We start from the raw sequence: 21,008 nt of genomic DNA on the forward strand, positions 1-21,008 counted from the left end.
TGCTGCAAATCGTCCGAAGGGGCTACTCCCTCCCCTTCGAGGCGACTCCTCCAGCCATGCCACCGCAGTACCACCGCGTGTCGGGGGACCAATTGCGACTTCTACAGGAGGAAGTTACAGCCCTCTTGGCCAAGGGGGCCATCGAGAGCATTCCTGGGCCAGAAGTAGGGTGTGGTTGCTACTCCCACTACTTTCTGGTACCCGAGAAGGGCAAAGGGGGCCTACGCCCTATCTTGGACCTACGGAACGTCAACGGCTTCCTCCAGAAGGAGAAGTTCAAAATGTTGACTTTGGCTCAGGTCTTGGCTGCCCTAGATGTTCAAGACTGGATGGTGGCGTTGGACTTGCAGGACGCCTAATTTCACATCCCTGTCCTGCCGGCCCACCAGCGTTACCTGCGGTTCACGGTAGGCCTCGAGCACTTTCAGTTCACCGTGCTCCCCTTTGGCCTTACCAGCGCCCCATGGGTGTTCACGAAGGTGATGGCGGTGGTCGCAGCTCATCTGCGCAGGTTAGGGGTTTCAGTCTTCCCCTACCTCGACGACTGGCTGTTGAAGGCGGGCTCGCCCAAAACAGTCGTCAACCACCTCCAGATTACGGCGGATCTCCTGCACCTGTAGAGGTTTTCCATCAACGTGCCAAAATCACACCCGTGTCCCTCCCAAAAGCTCCTCTTCATCGGAGCTGTTCTGGACTCGGAGCAGTTTCGGGTTTATCCTCCCGAACAGCGAGTCGGGGATATTCAGGCTCTGATCCCGGTCTTTCAGCCTTTATCCCGGGTTTCGGTCAGGTTGACGCTGCGGCTCCTGGGGCTGATGGCTTCCTGCATCCTTCTGGTGCATCACGCCCGGTGGCGGATGCGGTCTCTGCAGTGGGACCTGAAGTTTCAATGGGCCCAGCATCAGGGCAACCTGTCCGACCATGTCCTGATCTCGGAGGGCACTGCGAGACAGCTGCAGTGGTGGCTCACGGACCGCGATTGGGTCAACGGCAGATCCCTCTCCCTTCCCCAACCGGAGCACATGGTTGTGACGGACGCGTCCCTCCAGGGCTGGGAAGGCCACATGGGAGAGGCGGAGATCAGAGGCCTCTGGGCTCCGGCAGAGTCCCAGCTCCATATCAACCTTCTGGAGCTGCGGGTGATTCGTCTGGCACTGAAGGCATTCCTCCCCTCTGTCTGAGGGAGTGCAGTGCAGGTGTTCACGGACAACACCACTGCCATGTGGTACTGCAACAAACAGGGGGGTCGGGGGTCCTGGACCCTCTGCCAAGAGGCTGTGCGGCTCTGGCAGTGGCTGGAACATCAGGGCGTGACCCTTGTGGTTCACCACCTGGTAGGTTCTCTGAACGCAAGGGCGGACGAACTCAGCCGACGGTGCTTGATGGATCACGAATGGCGTCTGAACTCGGACGTGGCGCAAGGCATCTTTCTGCAGTGGGGAGAGCCTTGGTTAGATCTATTCGCCACCGAAGAGAACGCGCAATGTAATCAGTTCTGCGCGTTGGAATTTCCAAGGGGGCACTTGCTCGGCGACGCATTTTGTCGCGAGTGGAGTTGCGGTCTGTTATACGCCTTTCCACCTATACCACTTCTGCCCAGAGTGCTGAAGAAGATCAGGCGCGACCGGGCCCAAGTCATCCTTGTGGCTCCAGACTGGGCTGGAAGGTTCTGGTATCCCGAGCTACTCAATATGTCAGTCGGTCCCCCGATCCGTCTGCCTCTTCAGGAGGACCTTCTGTCGCAGCAGCAGGGGACGGTCCTCCACCCGAACCTGTCCAGTCTCCACCTCCATGCTTGGAGATTGAGCGGCGGCAGTTGAGGCCATTTGACTTGCCTCCTGAAGTCTGTAATGTTATTCTGGCAGCCAGGCGTCCCTCCACAAAGTCGGTATACGCCTGCCGGTGGAACAAATTTGTGGCATGGTGCACAGCAAAGGCTGTGGATCCCCTTTCTGCCCCTCTTTCTGAAGTTCTTCTCTTCATTCTTTATCTTGCCCAGCAGGGCTCTGCTCTGGGCACTATCAAGGGCTACTTTTCTGCCCTTTAGGCCTTCCTAAGGCTGCCTGATCAACCTTCTTTGTTCAAGCCCCCTATAGTAACTCGTTTTCTGAAGGGCATCACACACATGTTTCCACCTGTTCCCTTTGTGATGCCTCAGTGGACTTGAACCTGGTTCTTACTTTCCTGATGTGCGCTCCCTTTGAGCTGCTTTATTCTTGTCCTCTCCGTCTACTCACCTTGAAGACAGCCTTCCTGGTTGCTATCACCTCTGTGAGAAGTTGGCCTGATATATGATGCTCACTAGTTCTAGTGATCACCTTGTATCAGTCCAAACAACCCTTATGGTGATTGTTTGTAAGTCAACCTTATAGACCAGCTATCCTAGTAGCGTGGACAAAAGCAGTCTTTAGGCTAAACTCTTTATGGCATGTGAAGCCAGCTGTTTTACCACATATAACCTTTGAATACCAAATGAAAAGGACACCACACAGGTAGTTATGAAAATAAACAGTTATTTATTAACTAGCAACACCTCTGAACTCTTTATGAGGTCAGAGGGCTAAGCACATGACAAACTCTTAGGAAAAATACGTTTAAGTTGCACGATTTACAATGGTGCCCTAGCGGCACGGCAAACCATATACTAGATAAATGAAATGCGAAAGTCAATTAAAGGAATGGAGCTGTCCAGAGGCTGTAGGATCGCTGGAACCACGCTATACTAACTTGAGGTAAGTAATAGGAGGCCCACGGAGCACGTGTGCAGAGTGTGAACTCACACGCGAGAGGCGTACAAACGTCTATGGACAGTACAGTTTAAAGAAAAGGTGAGTACGGACGTTCCTGACTAGATAGGACTGAAACGACAATGGAACTGGACACTAGGATAGTCAAGCTACCCTTGAGCACCGAAATGCTGGTGTTACCTCACCCACAGGCTGCGGGTGCATAGGTGCGAAGTCGTGTCGGGTTTCCGCGTCTAAGTCTATGGAGCCTTGAAGAAAGATGCTGCAGGCGACCAGGAGGAAGATGTCCGGTGCAATCCAAAGGTGGATTGGTGAAGAGAAGAACCTGAAAGCAGAGGGGACAATGTTCAAAGTCACTAGCCAGTGACTGGTGTGGAACCAGGAGTGGAACCAGATGTCGTTGTCGCGATCAGGTGAAGGTGGACGCTTGTCTCTGCAGCCATGTGGACCAGGTGGTGTCTTCGACGACCAGTATGGAGGCACGAGCTGTCCTATGCAGGCTCTCGCTGTCGGCGGTGTCGTCTCCGGATTCGGGTTCAACAGGCCTTGGCAAAGGCAACCCACGCGGTGAGTGGAAACTGCGTCTGGAGTGGACCAGGAGGGTCCGGGGTGCTCCTCTTTTGGAAGGGAGCAAGGGCCAGTCGGGAGCAACCAGACCAGCACCAAAGTTGTTGGTGTTCGTCGCCTAGGAGGTCACTAGCCAGCCGGTAAGTGAGCAGACAACGCGTCGAGCAGCAAACAGGCAGAAGGGCCCCACGCAGATCTCGTGGATGCTGAAGGGCTGATCTTCGATGCAGGAGCTGCTCGGGGTCGGGGCTTCTCAGTCCCCAAAGCACTTGGACGAGGATGCCTCGGAAGTCGAGCTGGAGCAAAGTGCTGCTTCTTTCAAGATGGCCGGTCCCACGTGTCTCGTCGCACCCACTGGTCTCAGCTCGGCTGCAGATGTGGGTGGAGGTCGGAGAGGTCAGGGAATCCCGGTCTCGTCGGGCTCTGAAGTCTGGATCATTTGCAGGAAGACGACAAAGGGAAGTCGCGGTACGCTGATGGTGCCTGCAGGTGCAGGGTGGACACTCCTTGCCCACAAAGGAGATTCCTTCTGTCTTCTGTGGAGCAGAACGTCGAGGTCCAGAGTTTCTTCTTGTGAAGTTGATCAGGATAATCTAATTTGGAATGGGACCGGCTCCTGCCTTTATCCGGCTAAAGGGGGCTGTACTTCGACTAGGTCCCTCCTCTGGGTGGTACCAGGAAGGGGGGTGTTACACCCCCTTTCCTTTGTCCGGTCTTGCGCCAGCTCTGGGGCTGGAGTGCCCCAGGAACTGGTTCTGACCGTTGTATGCACGGGGCACCTTGTGTGCCCCAGGCATGTCTCATTCCTTTGAGCCCTGTCCTACCTAATACACAAAATCCTGTCTGGGGTGGTGCTAGCACCTCCCAAGGCAGGAAACCCTTTGTCCGAGCCTCCCTCGCTGGAAGGACTCCCAGCAGCAGGAGGTCAGACTTGTCTGTGGTGGCAGCATCCATTTTGTGGTACTGAGGCTCGTGTTAACTTTAACCGGGGTTCACAGTTACATACATGTCGTGTCCCTCTAGAAGGGTGGAATGCTAACCCCGTCGCCAGAATTGGCGAGGGGTTAGTATTCCAATTTGTATGACACCTTACTCGACATGTTTTGATAATGCTATGCCAAAGTTAGCATTTGACCGCGAGGTTCATAATGCACTTAAGAGTATATGGTATAGCGTTATCATGGAACAGCTATTAGGACTTGGTTCCGCAAGCTACAAACGGGCTCAGCTCATGCCAGAGCACCATTTCACATAATTCCAAGCACTCTGCCTTCAGGATTGATAAGGCCTGCCATAGGAGTGACTGCTAGGAATATATGTGTCCATTTTAGGGTTAGGTATAGAGATACTATACCTAAAGCAAAGGGGGATTACACCACCTTGCCCCAGCTGTCGTGCAGCCAGTTGTGTCAGATTTGGATGGCCAGCCAGGGGTGGCATAATACATGCTGCAGCCCCTGGTAGGCCCTGGGTACACCTATGCCCTGGGTACAGGGACTGATAAGGTGGCCCAGTACCAATTGGTAAATGCACCTAAGGTACACGTGTCAATTTAGGGAGAGAACAGCTAGGCTGTGTGTATGAAGGTAGACACCTGACTATGGTTACCCCCAACTTTTTGCCTGGTGTTTTGCTGGTTTTCTGACTTAGTTGACCTGGGGCCCTGCCAATCAGGACCCCTGGCCCACTGCTCTCTCTCTAAAATGGATTCTGTGTACCTTAGGTGCATTCTCCAATTGGTACTGGGCCACCTTATCAGACCCTGTAACTCAGGGCATAGGTGTACCCAGGGCCTACCAGGGGCTGAAGCATGTATTATGCCACCCCTGGATGGCCATCTAAATCTGACACAACTGGCTGCACGACAGCTGGGGCAAGGTGGTGTAATCACCCTTTGCTTTAGATATAGTATACCTATATCTAACCCTAAAAATGGACACACAGATTCCTATCAGTCACTCCTATGGCAGGCCTTGACAATCCTGAAGGCAGAGTGCTTGGAATCGTGTGAGATGGTGCTCTGGCATGAGCTGAGCCAGTTTGCAGCTTGCGGAACCAAGTCCTAATAGCTGTTCCATGATAACGCATACCATATACTCTTAAGTGCATTATAATCCTCGCGGTTAAATGCTATCTTTGGTATTGCTTTATCAAAACATGTCGAGTATGGTGTCATACGAATTGGAATACTAACCCCTCGCCAATTCTGACGACGGGGTTAGCATTCCACCCTTCTAGAGGAACACGACATGTATGTAACTGTGAACCCCAGTTAAAGTTAACTGAAGCCTCAGCTCCACAAAATGGATGCTGCCACCACAGACACGAGTCTGACCTCCTGCTGCTGGGAGTCCTTCCAGCGAGGAGAGCTTGGACAAAGGGTTTCCTGTCAGGGGCGGTGCTAGCACCATCCCAGACAGGGTTTTGTGTATCCTCGGTAGGCAGGGCTTTACAGGAAGGTGACTGCAAGTGGCACCCCGGTGCTCACTACGCATCTGCCGGCTAGAACCAGTTCCAGGGGCACACCAGCCCCTGGCCTGGGGAAAGTCCGGCATGGGAGAGGGGTGTAACCACCCCCCTTCCTGGTCCCACCCCTAGGGCAGGACCTAGTTGCGTACCCACCCCTTTCTTTAGGATAAAGGCAAGAGCAGGGACCCTTCCAAATTAGATCATCTTTGAATCTAGAAACTACTTTCTACGAAAGGAACTCTCGACTTCTTCTCAAGATTTCTCCCTTGTGGCTAAGGAGTAGTCACCCTGCATCCGCAGGCACCATCTAAGAACTCTGCGGTTTGCTGCACGTCCTTCCTCAGGAATCCGACCGACCAGCACGACGAGACCTGGCTTCCCTGGTACCTCTGACCTCTACCTACCTCTACAGCTAAGCTGAGAACCGTAGGTGCGACGAGATCTCGAGGGACCGGCCATCATCAGAAGTGCACGACTTCTATCCAGCACGACCGCCGAGGGATCCTCTGGTGAGTGCTTTGGGGTCCGAGAAGCCCCGACCCTGAGCAGCTCCAGCACCGAAGTCCAGCCTCCCAGCATCTCCACGATCTGCGTGGGGCCCTTCTGCTTTTTGCTGCTCACTGCGTTGTCTGGCTACTAGCCCGCTGGCTTGTGGCCTTCCCGACGACTATCAACGACGACAACACTGCTGGTCTGGTTGCTCCAGACTGGCCCTTGCTCCCTTCCAAAAGAGGAGCACCCCGGACCCTCCTGGTCCACTCCAGACGCCATTTTAGGTCCACCGCATGGGCTTGAATTTGCCAAGACTTGTTGCCCCAATCCTGGGTCCAGCGACGTCGGCAGCATCAACCATCATGGGACAGCTCGCACCTCCATCCTGGTCGACTACAACGCCTCCTGGTCCGTGAGACTGCAGAGCCCAGCGTCGCCCACTCACCTAGTCGAGGTGACTACCATCCGGTGCCCTCCTGGTGCCCTCTGACCACTGGCTAGTGGTCACGAACTTGGTCCCCTCTGCTTTCAGGTGTCATCCATCTTCGATCCAGGCTTGGATCACTTCGAACTATCTTCACTGGTCGCCTGCCAGCAACTTCTTTCTTCAGGCTCCTGGTCCGTCAACGAGGATTCCCGACGTCTAAACAGACCTATGCAGCTGCAGCCCCTGGGCTAGGTAACTTCGGCATTTCAGTGCCCCAGCATAGCCTCACTATCCAAGGGTCCAGAGTCACTGTCGTTTTCGACCTACCTTATTGGGTTCGCCCGAGAACACTAACTTAGTCTTTACTAGCTCCCATAGACTTTGTCCCGCATCCCGCGTGAGAGTGCACACTCTGCACCCGAGTCCCCTTGGCCTCCTACTAGTAATCTGAAGGTTCAGTAACGTAGTCCTAGCGATTCCAAAGCCTATTAGTACAGTACTTACCTGCTAGTAATTTCGCATTCCTCTTTCAGAGTACATGGTTTTCCGTGCCCCTCGGGCATTTGTGTAAATTGTGCAACTTGAAGTATTTTTTATAAGAGTTTTGTTGTGTGCTTAGTACCCTGTCCTCATAAAGAGTACAGGGCTGTTGTGATCTAAATAAATACACTGTTTATTTTCATAACACTTGTGTGGTGTCCTTTCACTTGGTGTTCAAGGGGTATATGTGATGGTGTAACAGCTGGCTTAACACGCCCTCTAGAGTTTAGCCCGAAGACTGCTCGTATCCACGCTACTAGGATAGCTGATCTATAAGGTTGACTTACAACCAATCACCATAAGGGTTGTTTGGACTGATACAAAGTGCTCACTAGAATAGTGAACATTATACATCAGGCCAACCTCTCACACTGTGGGTCTGATTAGCAGGCCCACAGCCAGGGAAAGTCGTAAACCAGTGAAGCAAAAAGCAAAAATCTGGGGTGATCATAGGATTGCAGACCCTACTCTCCTACAGGCTCATCCATAGCAGTCGTCTCCCACCTCCAGACTCCGCCGAACCTCCATCGCTCACTGAGGTTCACGATCAACGTGCCAAAGTCACACCTGACTCCCTCTCAGATGCTCCCTTTCATCGGAGCAATTCTGGACACTGCAGTTTCAGGCTTCTCCTCCCGAGCTGCGAGTACAGGATATTCAGGCTATGATACTGATGTTTCAGCCTCTATCCTGGATTTTGGTCAGAATGACTCGGAGGCTTTTGGGCCTCATGGCATCTTGCATCCTGTTTGTGGACCATGCCAGATGGCACATAGGGGCTCTGCAGTGGGTCCTGAAGTTCCAATAGATACAACCTCTGGGAAATCTCATTGACCTGGTTCGGATATCAGAGGGCACTGTGAAAGACCTGCAGTGGTGGCTAACAAACCGCGATTGGGTAAGAGGCAGACCCCACTCCCTTCCCCGCCCAGATCTCACAGTAGTGACGTAAGCGTCTCTTCTAGGATGGGGCAGCCTTCTTGGAGAGGTGGAGATCATAGGACTCTGGTCTCCGGCGGAAGCCAGGCTTCATATCAACCTGATGGAGCTTCCAGCGATCCGGTTAGTACTGAAAGACTTCTTTACCATCCATCAAGGGAAGGCTGGATCAGGTGTTCATGGACGACACTACCAACATGTGGTACTGCAACAAAAAGGGCTGGGTGGTATCCTCAACCCTTTGCCTGGAGGCCCTGCGTCTCTGGACTTAGCTGTAACATCCGGGCATTTCCCTTGTGGTTCAACATCTGGTCGGTTCTCTGAACGCCAGAGCAGACAAACTCATCCGCCTGTACCTTGCGGAACGTCTAGTTGCATCTCCATCTGGAAGTGGTGCAAGGACTTTTTCAGCAGTGGGGAGAGCCTTGGTTTGATCTGTTTGCCTCTGAAGTGAATGCAGAATGTTAGCAGTTATGTTTGTTGGAGTTTCCAAGGCAGCTCTCGCTCGTCAGACCTCCTGTATGCCTTTCTGCCATGCCACTCCTGCCCAGAGTACTCAAGACGATCAGGAGTGACTGAGTACAAGTCATTCTTGTAGCTCCTGAAGGAGGGTAGATACCTGACTATGGTTACCCCCAACTTTTTTCCTGGTGTTTTGCTGGTTTTCTGACTTAGTTGACCTGGGGCCCTGCCAATCAGGACCCCAGGCCTACTGCTTTCTCTCTAAAATGGATTCTGTGTACCTTAGGTGCATTCTCCAATTGGTACTGGGCCACCTTATCAGACCCTGTAACTCAGGGCATAGGTGTACCCAGGGCCTACCAGGGGCTGAAGCATGTATTATGCCACCCCTGGATGGCCATCTAAATCTGACACAACTGGCTGCACGACAGCTGGGGCAAGGTGGTGTAATCACCCTTTGCTTTAGATATAGTATACCTATATCTAACCCTAAAAATGGACACACAGATTCCTATCAGTCACTCCTATGGCAGGCCTTGACAATCCTGAAGGCAGAGTGCTTGGAATCGTGTGAGATGGTGCTCTGGCATGAGCTGAGCCCGTTTGCAGCTTGCGGAACCAAGTCCTAATAGCTGTTCCATGATAACGCATACCATATACTCTTAAGTGCATTATAATCCTCGCGGTTAAATGCCATCTCTGGTATCGCTTTATCAAAACATGTCGAGTAAGGTGTTATACGAATTGGAATACTAACCCCTCGCCAATTCTGGCGACGGGGTTAGTATTCCACCCTTCTAGAGGGACACAACATGTATGTAACTGTGAACCCCGGTTAAAGTTAACTAAAGCCTCAGCTCCACAAAATGGATGCTGCCACCACAGACACGAGTCTGACCTCCTGCTGCTGGGAGTCCTTCCAGCGAGGAGAGCTTGGACAAAGGGTTTCCTGTCAGGGGCGGTGCTAGCACCATCCCAGACAGGGTTTGTGTATCCTGGGTAGGCAGGGCTTTACAGGAAGGTGACTGCAAGTGGCACCCCGGTGCTCACTACGCATCTGCCGGCTAGAACCAGTTCCAGGGGCACACCAGCCCCTGGCCTGGGGAAAGTCCGGCATGGGAGAGGGGTGTAACCACCCCCCTTCCTGGTCCCACCCCTAGGGCAGGACCTAGTTGCGTACCCACCCCTTTCTTTAGGATAAAGGCAGGAGCGGGGACCCTTCCAAATTAGATCATCTTTGAATCTAGAAACTACTTTCTACGAAAGGAACTCTCGACTTCTTCTCAAGATTTCTCCCTTGTGGCTAAGGAGTAGTCACCCTGCATCCGCAGGCACCATCTAAGAACTCTGCGGTTTGCTGCACGTCCTTCCTCAGGAATCCGACCGACCAGCACGACGAGACCCGGCTTCCCTGGTACCTCTGACCTCTACCTACCTCTACAGCTAATCTGAGAACCGTAGGTGCGACGAGACCTCGAGGGACCGGCCATCATCAGAACTGCACGACTTCTATCCAGCACGACCGCCGAGGGATCCTCTGGTGAGTGCTTTGGGGTCCGAGACGCCCCGACCCTGAGCAGCTCCAGCACCGAAGTCCAGCCTCCCAGCATCTCCACGATCTGCGTGGGGCCCTTCTGCTTTCTGCTGCTCACCGCATTGTTTGGCTACTAGCCCGCTGGCTTGTGGCCCTCTTAACGACGCCCGACGACATCACTGCTGCTGGTCTGGTTTCTCCAGGCTGGCCCTTGCTCCCTTCCAAAAGAGGAGCACCCCGGACCCTCCTGGTCCACACCAGACGCCATTTTAGGTCCACCACGTGGGCTTGAATTTGCCAAGACTTGTTGCCCCAATCCTGGGTCCAGCGACGTCGACAGCATCATCCATCGTGGGACAGCTCCCACCTCCATCCTGGTCGCCGACGACGCCTCCTGGTCCGTGAGACTGCAGAGCCCAGCGTCGCCCACTCACCTAGTCGAGGTGACTACCATCCGGTGCCCTCCTGGTGCCATCTGACTACTGGCTAGTAGTTACGAACTTGGTCCCCTCTGCTTTCAGGTGTCATCCATCTTCGATCCAGGCTTGGATCACTCGAACAATCTTTACTGGTCGCCTGCCAGCAACTTCTTTTCTTCAGGCTCCTGGTTCGTCTACGAGGATTCCCGACGTCTTTTGAGACCTATGCAGCTGCAGCCCCTGGGCTAGGTAACTTCGGCATTTCGGTGCCCCATCATAGCCTCACTATCCAAGGGTCAGGATCCACTGTCGTTTTCGATCTACCTTATCGGGTTCGCCCGAGAACACTAACTTTGTCTTTACTAGCTCCCATAGACTTTGTCCCGCATCCCGCGTGAGAGTGCACACTCTGCACCCGAGTCCCCTAGGCCTCCTACTAGTAATCTGAAGGTTCAGTAATGTAGTCCTAGCGATTCCAAAGCCTATTAGTACAGTACTTACCTGCTAGTAATTTCGCATTCCACTTCCATAGTATATGGTTTTTCGTGCCCCTCGGGCATTTGTGTAAATTGTGCAACTTGAAGTATTTTTATAAGAGTTTTGTTGTGTGCTTAGTACCCTGTCCTCATAAAGAGTACAGGGCTGTTGTGATCTAAATAAATACACTGTTTATTTTCATAACACTTGTGTGGTGTCCTTTCACTTGGTGTTTAAGGGGTATATGTGATGGTATAACAGCTGGCTTAACACGCCCTCTAGAGTTTAGCCCAAAGACTGCTCGTATCCACGCTACTAGGATAGCTGGTCTATAAGGTTGACTTACAACCAATCACCATAAGGGTTGTTTGGACTGATGCAAAGTGCTCACTAGAATAGTGAACACTATATATCAGGCCAACTTCTCACAGCTCCAGACTGGGCATGGAGAGTCGGGTATCCTGAGCTTCCGGCAATGAGCATTAATCCTCCGAGTAGCCTTCCCTATCGGGTGGATCTTCTTTTGCAGCAGCAGGAAAGGGTTCTCCACCCGAGCCTGTCCAATCTCCTCCTCATTGCGTGGAGATTGAGCAGCGACAGTTAGCAGCTTTTGACCTTCCTGCCAAAGCCTACAAAGTTATCCTGGCAGCCAGGCGTCTCTCTCTGAAGTCGATCTACGCTTACTGATGGAACACATTTTGTAAATATTGTACAGAAAGGTCTTTATCTGCCTCTTTGTCAGAGGGATCTGCTCTGGGCACTCTGAAGTGCTACTTTTCGGCCCTATCTGCCTTTCTTCGGCTACAAGATCAGCCTTCACTTTTTTAAATCCCCTCTTGTGCTGAGATTTTTGAAGGTGTTAACCCATTTGTTTCCCCCTTCTCCTTTTATTGTGCCACAGTGGGACCTTAATTTGGTCCTTTTTTGATGTGCTTATTTGTTTTATATGTGCATGTTTAATGTGTTTGACAACACTGGAAAAGATTTTAACCGAAACTTTAGTATGATTGTTGACAGAGCTATCCAGCCTCTATCTGTACTTTTTGATCCTTAATGAACTCTGGTCACCAGTGATATTATTTATATGCTCTTGCAACATTTAAATATTGCAAAGATTTTAATTTATCACACAGTAAAGCAAATTTGAATCTCTTCCTTAATGTATGCTAATTCATATGTTTAATGCCTGCTTTTGCCATTTTATTTGACAGGCTGAAGACTGCAGAGTAATATTTTGAGTAACCATTTAAAATTTTTCCTTTTAGGCAGCAAAACGAGGTGTTCTGTCTTCCTCCAGAGGACGGGGCAGGGGCAGAGGTATTCATGCAAGAGGACGTGGTATGTCCCGTGGTCGAGGCAGGGGACTTCGTGGTAGAGGAAGAGGTCTTCCACTCCATGCAGTAGTTGACCATCGTCCAAGGGCGCTAGAAATAACTGCCTTTTTAGAAAGCGACAGAGAAGATCTCCTTCCTCATTTTGCTGTAAGTATTTGGGGTTAATCTGTTTGAATTGGAGTCCATTATTAAATAATTATATGGAACATAAGCAGAGATTTCGGAGAAAAAATAGACCTCACACACACAAAATTACTGATGATGCTGTACTGTTCTACTAAGTAGTTTCTAGACAAATTGCAAGCTTCTCAGCTTCAAATGCTCAACACCATTACCCTCCCATTATATGTATGATGTCCAACATTACATATACCATGGACATTTGTTACCTTCGCCCACTCCTGGTCACAGCAATCACTGAAACCTCAAATAGTCAAAACACACTAATGTTCTCTGCACCGTGCACGATACGGTTTCCCATTCGCAGAGGAACACCTTTATCATCTCCTCGGCTAGACTCCTTAGAAACGTCTTAAAGGTGAAATTTACTGTAATCTCTCCATCCCATACGCACACTGTGGTACTTTATTGTTCTCCTGGGCATTTACTGAATTCTTTTGCATAAACTGCCCCTGAACTTTACATACAAGCTTGGTTGCTGTAACACAGTCTGAATAATCATCCACAGCTTACACTCCCTTACAACTGGTCTGTACCAGCAGTCACACAGACATACCAGCCCCCTTGATGTCATTCTCACATTGGACATGCAATGCCTTATTCTGCTGTACCATAGAGCCCTCTTTAGCTAACCAAAATTGGATAAAATGACTGCTGCTGATACACAAGCTCTAATTTCTTTAGCAAGTTCACAATAATTTGATGCAAACATTCAGCTGTTTGTTCCTACCAACATCTATCAAATCCACATTTATTCATAAACACCCTGAACTCAGAATTGAACATAAACTGCCCTCCTTATGCATTCACTGTCGGAACTGCAACCCAAGTTCTGGAGCTGATGAGTTGATTGGCTGATTAAGGGCAGCCACATTTCTCAGTACCTTTGATTTGGCATCAAGGTACTGGCAGATTGTTCTGACCCCAGGAGCAAAAGAAAAGACTGTATTCTTGACCGTAAATGGACATGTTCGAGGCATGTGGGCTGCTGAATTCATATCTGTGCATAGATCGCCGCCTAGTGTTGTGTCCGGATGATTGCACATTGTTGTCCTGGAAGAGTCTTCGAAATATCATGAGATAGGTGGCTCCTCCCCTGGACTACAGTGCGCATGGGCATCAACTCCATCCTCAGATTGTTTTTTTCCGCCATTGGGTTCGGATGTCTTTGGGTTCCCTCTAGTCGGAATCGATAGAAAACTTTCTTGAGACCAAAAGGTCTTTAGTCGAATACGTCGGTATAGTCTTGCGTTCGGTCTTAGTTCTTCCAGCTCGGTTCCGAGCCGGATTCTCTACACCCGCGTGCTCTTGGCGCGGAAGGCCCAGTCGATGCTCCAGACCTATCGACCGTCCATCATGGACCGAAGTCCATTCAAGAGATGTCCCGTCTGCAACGCGAAGTATCCCCACATCGACGTCCACCCGGTGTGCAACAAGTGTCTGTCGCCGGACCACGATGAAGCCAAGTGTATGGCTTGTTCACGCTTCAGGTCCAAGAAGATGCTTAAGCTTCGACGAGCTGCGCGCCAGGAGGCCCAGCATGCTGCACCGGCGCCTGTGGACATCTTCGATGCAGGGGATGTCGAGGACGAATCTATCCAGGACATTACTGAGTCGAACCCCGCGTCGGACGTCGACTAATACTACGACGCAGATGCAGAGATGTTCGAGGCCGAAGAAGTCGTCGACGAGGTAGGAGACGACGACGGGGCCCTCGGGGCCATGGAGGATAGCTCGGATGAAGAGCTTCCTCAAACTGACTCTGGGGCCGTGCCAATTCATGAGGCTCAGGTCGAGGGATCGCCTTCGGGCCTTACCCAAGATCTCACTATGGGTTCTACGGCCCCGCCTTCGGGCTCAGCCACGGACATTGCTGCCGAGCCACTACCTGGAAAAACTAAACCGAAAGTGAAACCTACGGTCTCAACTCCAGACACTGAGCAGGTGCCGTCCTCGAAACCGAAAGTGCGCGTCGCTTTGGTCTGCTCCAAGGCCTCGGAGCCCTCGGCGCCGAAGGTGACCGTCGAGCTGAAGGCTCAAGTCAAGGGCGTCAAGACGAAGTCTGCCGCGCCGAAGACTAAAGTAAAGGTGGTCGAGCCGAGCGCGTCGGTCCTGAAGACGGTTGACGCCGGCAAAAGCCTCAGCGACCCGAAGAAGGCTATCGGCGATCCGAAGAAAGCTCTCGGTGACCCGAAGAAACGGCTGGATGACCCGAAGGTTCTCGTGACTCCGCGTCAGCAGGACAAGGCCAGGGGCACGGTGCCCCGAGAGTCGACTCCAGGTGTGGCCTCAAGGGATTCCATTGAACAGGCGCGCCCATCCGCCGCGTTCACCAAGAAGGTGACGGACTCCCTGCATCGGATCAGGGGCGGAACCGCGTCGGCCGGTCCGAAGGATCCTCCGCCTACGAAACCGGTGGATAAACCACTAAAGGCGTCCACGCCCATTAATTTCACGTTGCCGCCAAAGACTGCGCCGAAGGCTTTCGCTCCTAAGGCTGTCGCCAGCGTGCCCGAGAAGGTCTCCTCGGCGCCGAAGTCGTCAATGGTGGTACCCGGCCCACATCCTCGACGACCTTCAGTGGAAGAGCAACAGGAACACTTCATTGATGCCGAAACTGGCAGGCTTTCCCTCCACAAGCGGAAAATCGCCCCTGAACGCCCAATGGAGTCTTACAAGATCCCTCTCAAGAAAAAGAAGGACTCTGCTTTCACTCCCGTTCTGGTGGAACCACTTTCCCCACAGACTCATAATGTTTCGCCCACTTACTCTGATGTGGACGCTGGTGAGGGGGATGATGAGGATGAGTACAGTTATCCTGTCTATACAGACCCTCGGGATACCAACGAACCCTGGGCCGCTGGTGGTGACCCAGGGGATCCTCAATCAGGACAAGACCCTCAACTGTTTTCTGCAAAAACGTCCCCTACAGAAGACTCTGCAGCTTTCAATGCCCTCATTGAACGGGCAGCGAACAATCACAACGTCCAGCTCCATGCTGACCCTGTGGATGTCGACTTCCTTTTTGATACCTTCTCAGTCTCAGAAAAAACTGTTAAGACTCTGCCTATGCTGAAAGGTGTTTTAAAGCATGCTACTGAGATCTTTAAAGAACCTACCAGGGCGAGGGTGATAAACCCTAGGATTGACAAAAAGTACAAGTCGGCGCCTACTGATCCTACCTACATCAAAGGACAGTTGCCTCTAGACTCCCTTGTTGTCTCGAATGCCCGGAAGAGGGCTAATTCTCAGACTACGGGTGATGCTCCTCCCCCAGACAAAGAATCCAAGGTCTTTGAGGCCTCGGGGAAGAGGGTAGCAGCACAGGCAGCCAACATCTGGCGCATTTCTAACACACAAGCGCTTCTGGCGCGCTATGACGGGGCACACTGCAACACACTGGAGACCCTGTTACAGCACCTGCCTAATGAATACAAGAAGGCGGCTGAGATGCTGATTCAGGAAGGGAAGCTGATCTCTAACTCTTCAATTAGGTGCGCTTTGGTCGCGGCTGATACCGCCGCCAGGGCTATAAACACTAGTGTTATGTTGCGGCGACATGCCTGGCTGAGCATCTCTGGATTTAAGCCAGAGATCCAAACCACCATCCTTAACCAAACGGTCAACCCAGATCACCTGTTTGGCCCGGAGGTTGACACCACCCTAGAAAAAATTAAAAAGGACACGGAGACTGCGAAATCCATGGGTGCCTTACAGTCCCAGCAGTTTCGGGGTGTGTCTTTTCGTCGCTCAAACACTAGAGGCGTTTCAAGGGGCCAGCTCTCCCAGTCCACGCAGTACTACAAGGGCAACACTCAGTCCACATACACCAACAAGAGTCGAGGTGGATATCGTGGCAACAGCGCCAAGGGCAGAGGTCGTGGAAACAACAGCTCCAGATCCTCTGCCACCAGCAAACAGTGGCGCCTTGTCACTGCCCCCCGACCACACAAGACCAGTCGGGGGGAGACTCCAGCAGTTCCTGCCGGTCTGGAAGTCCATCACCACAGACAGGTGGGTCAGGAAACTTATTCAATACGGTTATTGTCTGGAGTTAACATCCACTCCACCCAACATGCCCCCAAGAAACCGTCCTATGTCGGCCGAGCATTTGCACTTATTTCAGCAGGAAGTTACCGTTATGCTGCAAAAAGGAGCAATAGAGCTTGTGCCTATGCAAGAAAGAGGCACAGGGGTCTACTCCCTGTTCTTCTTAATACCAAAGAAGGACGGGTCCCTCCAGCCCATCCTGGACCTCAGGCCACTCAGTCAGGGGTATTTTCTCGCAACTTTAGACCTGAAGGATGCGTACTTTCACATTCCACTGCACCCTTCCCACAGGAAATACCTCCGGTTCACCATCCAAAACCAGCACTACCAGTTCAAGGTTTTGCCTTACCGTGTCACCACGGCACCCAGGGTGTTCACAAAGTGCCTGGCGACAGTGGCGGCGCATCTCTGGAGACGGAACATTCACGTCTACCCTTAGCTGGACGACTGGCTAGTCCAGGCAAAGTCAGCCCAGCAGTGTGCCGCCCACATGTCCCACACCATTCACCTCCTGCACGATCTGGGATTCTCACTGAATTACCCAAAATCCCAGCTCCAGCCCGCCCACATACGGCAGTATCTGGGTGCGACTATAAATACTCTGGCTGCCACAGCACAGCCGAATTCAGTGAGAGTCAGCAGCATTCAATCGCTGATACAAAAATTCAGACCTCAACACTCGCTTCCAGCAAGAGTGTTCATGCAGTTGATAGGCATGATGGCCTCCTGCATTTCCATAGTCCCGCACGCGAGACTACATATGCGCCCGCTTCAGGAGTGCTTAGCACGTCAGTGGGCTCAGGCTCATGGGCAGTTAAAAGACCTAGTTTTGGTGAGCGGTCGGGCATACAACTCTCTGCATTGGTGGAATCCACGAAACTTTTGCAAGGGCCGACCGTTCCAAGAGCCTGTGCCACAGATCATCCTGACAACGGACGCCTCTCTCCAGGGATGGGGAGCTCATGTACTCCATTACGCAGTGCAGGGACTATGGACGCAACAGCAACGGAAGATGCACATCCATGTTCTCGAACTGATGGCAATCTTCATGGCACTCAAAGCCTTCAAAGGACATCTGTGCAACAAGGTCGTGTTGATCCGGACGGACAACATGACAGCCATGTACTACATTCAAAAGCAGGGAGGAACACACTCTCAGCAGCTGTCTCATCTGGCTCAGAGCATGTGGAAGTGGGCAATTCAGAGGAACATCTTCCTCATGGCGGAACACCTCCCGGGCAAGGACAATCAGATGGCGGACCTGCTCAGCAGGCACAGCCACCAGATGCACGAGTGGGAGATACATCCATCAGTACTCCAACCGTACTTCCAAAGGTGGGGTCATCCAGAGATGGACCTGTTCGCCACAAGGGAGAACACAAAATGCCAAAGCTTCGCCGCCAGGTTCCCACACCCACAGTCGAAGGGCAATGCGATATGGATGAACTGGTCAGGCAAATTTGCGTAAGCTTTTCCCCCAGCACCGATGACATCGCTGGTGGCACGCAAACTCAGGCAGCACTCAATGACTCTCATCCTGGTTGCTCCAACGTGGGCTCGCCAACCATGGTACACCACGTTTCTAGAGCTGTCCGTGGTACCGCATCAGAGGCTACGTCTCACACCCAGCCTTCTGACGCAGAGCCATGGCGACATTCAGCATCCAGATCCGCAACAGCTCAACCTGGCGATCTGGCTCCTGAACTCCTAGAGTTTGGCTACCTGCACTTGCCTTCTGACTGTATGGACATCATTCGGGAGGCAAGGAAGCCCACCACCAGAGCATGCTATGCGGCAAAATGGAAGCGGTTTGTCATTTATTGTGCAGACCACAACATTAACCCGCTAGATGTGTCTATTCAGAATATCATCTGTTACCTTTTCCATCTGTACAAATATAATCTGGCCTACGCTTCCATTCGCATACATCTATCTGCAATGGCCGCTTATCTCCAGAACAGGCAGCACCTCTCACTTTTAAGAGTCCCTGTCATTAAGGCCTTTCTAGAAGGACTCAAACGAGTCATTCATCCGCGTACTCCACCAGCTCCGGAGTGGAACCTCAATGTGGTCCTCACCCGGCTGATGGGTCCTCCCTTTTAACCACTGCATTCCTGCGAGATTCAATTCTTGACGTGGAAAGTGGCTTTCCTCATATCGATTACATCGCTGCGGCGAGTTAGTGAACTGCAAGCACTGACTATCCAAGAGCCATTTATTCAAATTCATTCTAACAGAGTGGTGCTTCACACTCACCCTAAATTCCTTCCTAAAGTTGTGTCTCAATTCCATACCAACCAGACTATTGAATTGCCTGTTTTCTTCCAAAATCCTGAGTCATTGGCGGAGAGAATGCTCCACACCCTTGACGTCATGTATTACATCGATAGGACCAAGGATTTTAGGAAAACTAAACAACTCTTTGTTGCCTTTGCACCACACCACAAAGATAACCGCATTTCCAAGGCTGGTATTGCTAGGTGGATCGTTAAATGTATCCAGATCTGCTATCTGAAAGCCAAGCGTACTCTCACCATTCCACCGAGGGCCCACTCCACCAGAAAGTTGGGGGCCTCCATGGCATTCCTTGGAAATATTCCTTTGGAAGACATATGTAGAGCAGCCACATGGTCTACCACACACACATTTACAAAGCATTATTGTGCTTATGTGCACTCCAAACAGCAGGCAGCTGTAGGGCAGGCTGTTCTAAAAACACTTTTCCAAACTGCTGCAGCTGGCACGGGCGACCGCCGTTAATGGAGGGACTGCTATGTATTCTATGCACAGATATGAATTCAGCAGCCCACATGCCTCAAACCGAATATGCTACTTACCAGTATGCATCTGTTCTTGGCATGTAGGGCTGCTGACATTCATATCACCCGGCCTCCTCCCCGGCGCCTGTAGCAGCTGCAGAATTCACACATATTTCTAGCATGTTCATCATTCACTGAGTTCCACTCCATCTTGGCCACAATGGCTAAAAACAATCTGAGGATGGAGTCGATGCCCATGCGCACTGTAGTCCAGGGGAGGAGCCACCTATCTCATGATACTTCGAAGACTCTTCCAGGACAACAATGTGCAATCATCCGGACCCAACACTAGGCAGCGATCTATGCACAGATATGAATGTCAGCAGCCCTACATGCCAAGAACAGATGCATACTGGTAAGTAGCATATTCGTTCCAGTTCATTTGTAAGCCATTTGGATGAAAAAATGCCCTTGGCACCTTCCAAATGTTGGCGAATAAAGTCCTTGCTGGGTTGAAGACTTTTAGTGGAGTGTATTTGTACAATATTGCTGTCTGTCGTTTTACTTGGCAGGTTCACCTGAACCTCCATGGAAAGGTCCTTGAGGCTCTGCAAGACAAATCCTCACTAATAAGGCCAGCAAGTGCCAGATAGGGCAGCGCACAGTTGTTTACTTTGGCCACCTTGTAGGTTGAGGCCAGGTTCAACCCTTACAACACAAGATCCATACCATTCTAGACTGGGAAGCACCAATAATTCAGACTCGGGTCAGGGCATTTCCTTGGCTTGACTGAGAACTATAGGAGGGTTTGTGAAGAAGTATGGTACCATTGTTACACCCCTCGCAGAAGCAACCAAAGAAGGTGAATTGACTGCTTTCAAAAGGCTTTTGACACCCTGAAGAAGGTAATGTGCTCAGCACCCATTCCTAAAGCTGCAGATTACTCCAAGCAGTTCATAATGCAGACTGATGTCTCTGAACATGGGATAGGAGTGGTCCCATCCCAGACCAACTATGGTGACCATGACAAGCCTGTTGCTTTCATTAGCAGGAGGTTACTACCCAGGTAACAGCGTTGGAGTGCCACTGAGATGGAAGCTTTTGCTGTGGTTTGGTCCCTAAACAAACTGAAACCATGCCTTTTTGGTACTCACTTCCTTCTACAGACTGACCCCAGGCCTCTCTGCTGGCTGATGCAAATGAAAGGTAAAATCCCCAAATCGATTGGGGGGGGGGGGGGGGGGGGTCTGCGGGGGGCAGGCAATCTCCCTACAGGGAATGGACTTTACAGTGGAACCTGGACCTGGGACTGACGATGCCAATGGATATGTTCTTTCCAGGTGTTTCCACTTAGACCATAAAGACTAGGGAAAGGTTAGCCTCATCCTCTTCTGTGTGTGTGTGTGTGTCACCCCCCATTGTTTGCCTGGTGCATATACTGCAACGTTGACTGAAGTTTGCTGGGTTCCTGTTAACCAGGTCCACAATGACAGTGTTCTTTTCCAAATGCAATGTACCCGTGCAGTTGTTACTCAATTGGCAAGACCTTTGGCACCCTTGTATGTCCCTAGTAAAGGGTAGCAAGGACATAGGAACTGAAGAGGGTTCCCCG

At 51.5% G+C, this 21,008-nt stretch overlaps 1 protein-coding gene across 2 annotated transcripts in view; it reads left to right on the forward strand.

Annotated features, from left to right (window-relative positions):
- The window catches only part of LOC147698192 (RNA-binding protein 26-like), a 1,163,085-nt gene that overhangs the window by 1,007,083 nt on the left and 134,994 nt on the right, over positions 1-21,008 (forward strand). For both annotated transcript variants that reach the window (XM_086934819.1, XM_086934820.1), the window contains one exon: positions 12,339-12,554. In XM_086934819.1, the coding sequence (XP_086790945.1) occupies positions 12,339-12,554 (216 nt within the window). The remainder of the gene's footprint in view (positions 1-12,338; positions 12,555-21,008) is intronic.

The sequence above is a fragment of the Lissotriton vulgaris genome, chromosome 8 (genome assembly GCF_964263255.1).
Source record: "Lissotriton vulgaris chromosome 8, aLisVul1.2, whole genome shotgun sequence".
Lineage (NCBI taxonomy): Eukaryota > Metazoa > Chordata > Amphibia > Caudata > Salamandridae > Lissotriton > Lissotriton vulgaris.